Source organism: Montipora capricornis, chromosome 4 (assembly GCF_036669925.1).
Source record: "Montipora capricornis isolate CH-2021 chromosome 4, ASM3666992v2, whole genome shotgun sequence".
Classification (NCBI taxonomy): domain Eukaryota; kingdom Metazoa; phylum Cnidaria; class Anthozoa; order Scleractinia; family Acroporidae; genus Montipora; species Montipora capricornis.
The window spans coordinates 32,655,972-32,658,471 of record NC_090886.1 but is presented as its reverse complement, the minus strand read 5'-3'; the positions used below and the strand labels follow the sequence as shown (position 1 = coordinate 32,658,471).

General features: G+C 41.6%; 1 protein-coding gene across 2 annotated transcripts in view; it reads left to right on the top strand.

Moving 5' to 3' along the window:
• LOC138045964 (ataxin-2-like protein) overlaps positions 1–2,500 on the top strand; it is a 48,797-nt gene that overhangs the window by 31,031 nt on the left and 15,266 nt on the right. For both annotated transcript variants that reach the window (XM_068892606.1, XM_068892605.1), the window contains exon 18: positions 487–667. In XM_068892606.1, the coding sequence (XP_068748707.1) occupies positions 487–667 (181 nt within the window). The remainder of the gene's footprint in view (positions 1–486; positions 668–2,500) is intronic.

Here is a 2,500-nt window from a genome sequence, read left to right as displayed (position 1 = left end):
GCTGGCGTGGTTATAGGAGTGCAAAGGGCTCCTCATTTTTTCTTTGAGATGCCATCAAAAGGTTACCCTCAGTATGTCCCTGCCATGCATTTAATACTCCTGGGTGAATAGAGACAGTGTGTAGCAAAGTTTTTTTTTTTTCCCATGAGGAAACAACACTGTACCAGAGCTAGGCTTTAAACAAGGAACCTGGCAGCTTTTGGGTATTGTGTCACATGTAAACAAGTTTTACATTGCAATGGTGGCCTAAGTTGACAAGTATGCATTCATGGAGGAAATGTGTTGTAATGCATACAATCAACTGTTAGGAGAGAGGTAGAGGGATAGAGTGGGGAGGTACATGAAAAGTGGGATGGGAAGGTAAGGGGATGGGAAATAAGGGAGTTCTGTCAGCATGAGAGTAACAATGACATTGGAAGTTACAAGTGATGCTTCCACAAGTTAATTGCCCTTGACGACAAGTCTCTAAATTTGCTCTATTTTTAGAAGCCTACCCCGTCTCCTCAGTCAGCACAGTTCGTCCCAGTGGTTCCAGCACAGCCATTCTCTCCAACATCTATGCGACCTCCCTCAGTGCCTGGTGCATCACCATATTCACAGCAAGTGGTGATGGTTGCACCACAACAGTTTCCTCAGATGTACAGGGGCAAGGGGCCCTACAACAAAGGTTAGTTTGACCACTGTTGGATGTGTTTTCATGGTTTGCATTTGTGACATACTACTGTACTGTGCCAACGAGCATGGAGTACTCTAATCATATGCTCGTCCAAACTTTCCCAATGCACTTTCTTCGTTCTTGTTACGTCCACAGCAATCCACTTACATGTATATCCAGAAATGCCAGTACAGTAATTAGATGCTACATTGTTAGGTTGGGTAAATGTATCCTCCAATCGTTACTTGAGGAGCATAGTTTCAGGGACACTGACGTCTGATCATTGGACACTGGTGAAGTTGAATTTGGGAGAAGAGCAAGTGGACATTTGAAAATTGATATGCATTTCATTACCTGCATTTCTGAACACATCTGACACCAATCTATTTGTCATTTAAAAAAATTCATTAATAATTCATGAGCCTAACAGCCTATCAAAACACCGATAAAACGCCACGTGTATGAGCTTTATATCCTGATAAAATACTCCTTGTTAGCATTCTTTATATAAAGAATACTAATAAGGCATAGCTTGTTTTTCTTGTATGCTAATATTCACCTCACAATTTTAACCATTGTGTGGTTCCAGGAAATATCCATACCCCCCCCACGGAGGGTCACGGAAATTCCGAGGGGTAGAGGGGTGTAAAAGCGGCAAATTTCCGAAGGGGACGGGGGTACAGAAAGAGCTTTTTTTTCCAGAGGGTTTGAAAAACACTTACGTACTTTTCCAGTTGATTCAAGGTAACCAAGAAAAATTGAAAATTCTATCCGTTGAAATAAACGTAAGATTCCTTTTCATGTATTTTCCACTAGTATTCCGGCGCCGGACGACACAGATAACACTGAGAGACACTACTGAGCAGCAGTGCGTTCGACGCGAAGTCAAACAAATGGCCGGCTTGAAAAATATCAGTCCCAGTCCCCTGACATTGGATGTATTGAGCGATCGAGCGGAAATGAGTATGAGTTTGGGTGGAAGTGCGTATTTTCTCTCTTCGCGCACTTTCACAGGCTCTTTAATTTCACTCGCTTGGCTTCTCGTTCGCTTGAAATTTTGTTTTAAATATGTGAAAAATAACCACTTGGAATTTTCATTATAATTTACAGTGCGTGATTTTATTGCTCTACGATACTTTGTCGATATTTAACATACCACGGTAAGGATTGCGTGACGTACTCGCCAAAACATTCTGCGCAAAATTATCCATTCACTGCAGCAAATTCACGTTTACAACAAAAACCAAAAACCTATAACTACTAACGAAATTGTTCCTTCCTTAAGGAAGAGTTCAGAGTTCCATCTCTGACTTTATTCCTCGTCTCCTGAAGAAACGCTTTCTGCACCGCTGTTTTCGTCCTCTAATCCGCTGGAATTTGGAGAAGTGCCACTTCTATTGGCATCTAGTGTTCGAAGAAGTTTTTGTCTCGCATCGATTGCCTTCCTCAGTGAATCCTGAGATCTTCTTAGTTCGGCCAGCTGGGAATCCAATTCTTTCTCGATCTCCTCTACTTTAATGAGTGCCGCTCGGCGTTCAGACTTGTTTTTGCTATCAATTAACTCCATTCTTGCAGCTGTTAGTTCTTGTTGAAATTTCCGTAGTGAAGTCTCACCTTCCTTCACTCGCGTAACATTCCTCTCTAAAGTAGCTTTGGATAATTGAAATTTCTTTAGCAAGTGATCTGAACATTTTTGGTTTATTTCATTATTGACCTTGTCCACCTCATCCTTGATTAGCTTAGATTTTTGCAGCGTCCAAGCAACATTTATTGCCCCTTGAATTTCCCCAGGTTTATAATTGCTCAGCGCACTGCTTCGACAAAGTTCTTCTCCTTTAGTGTTCC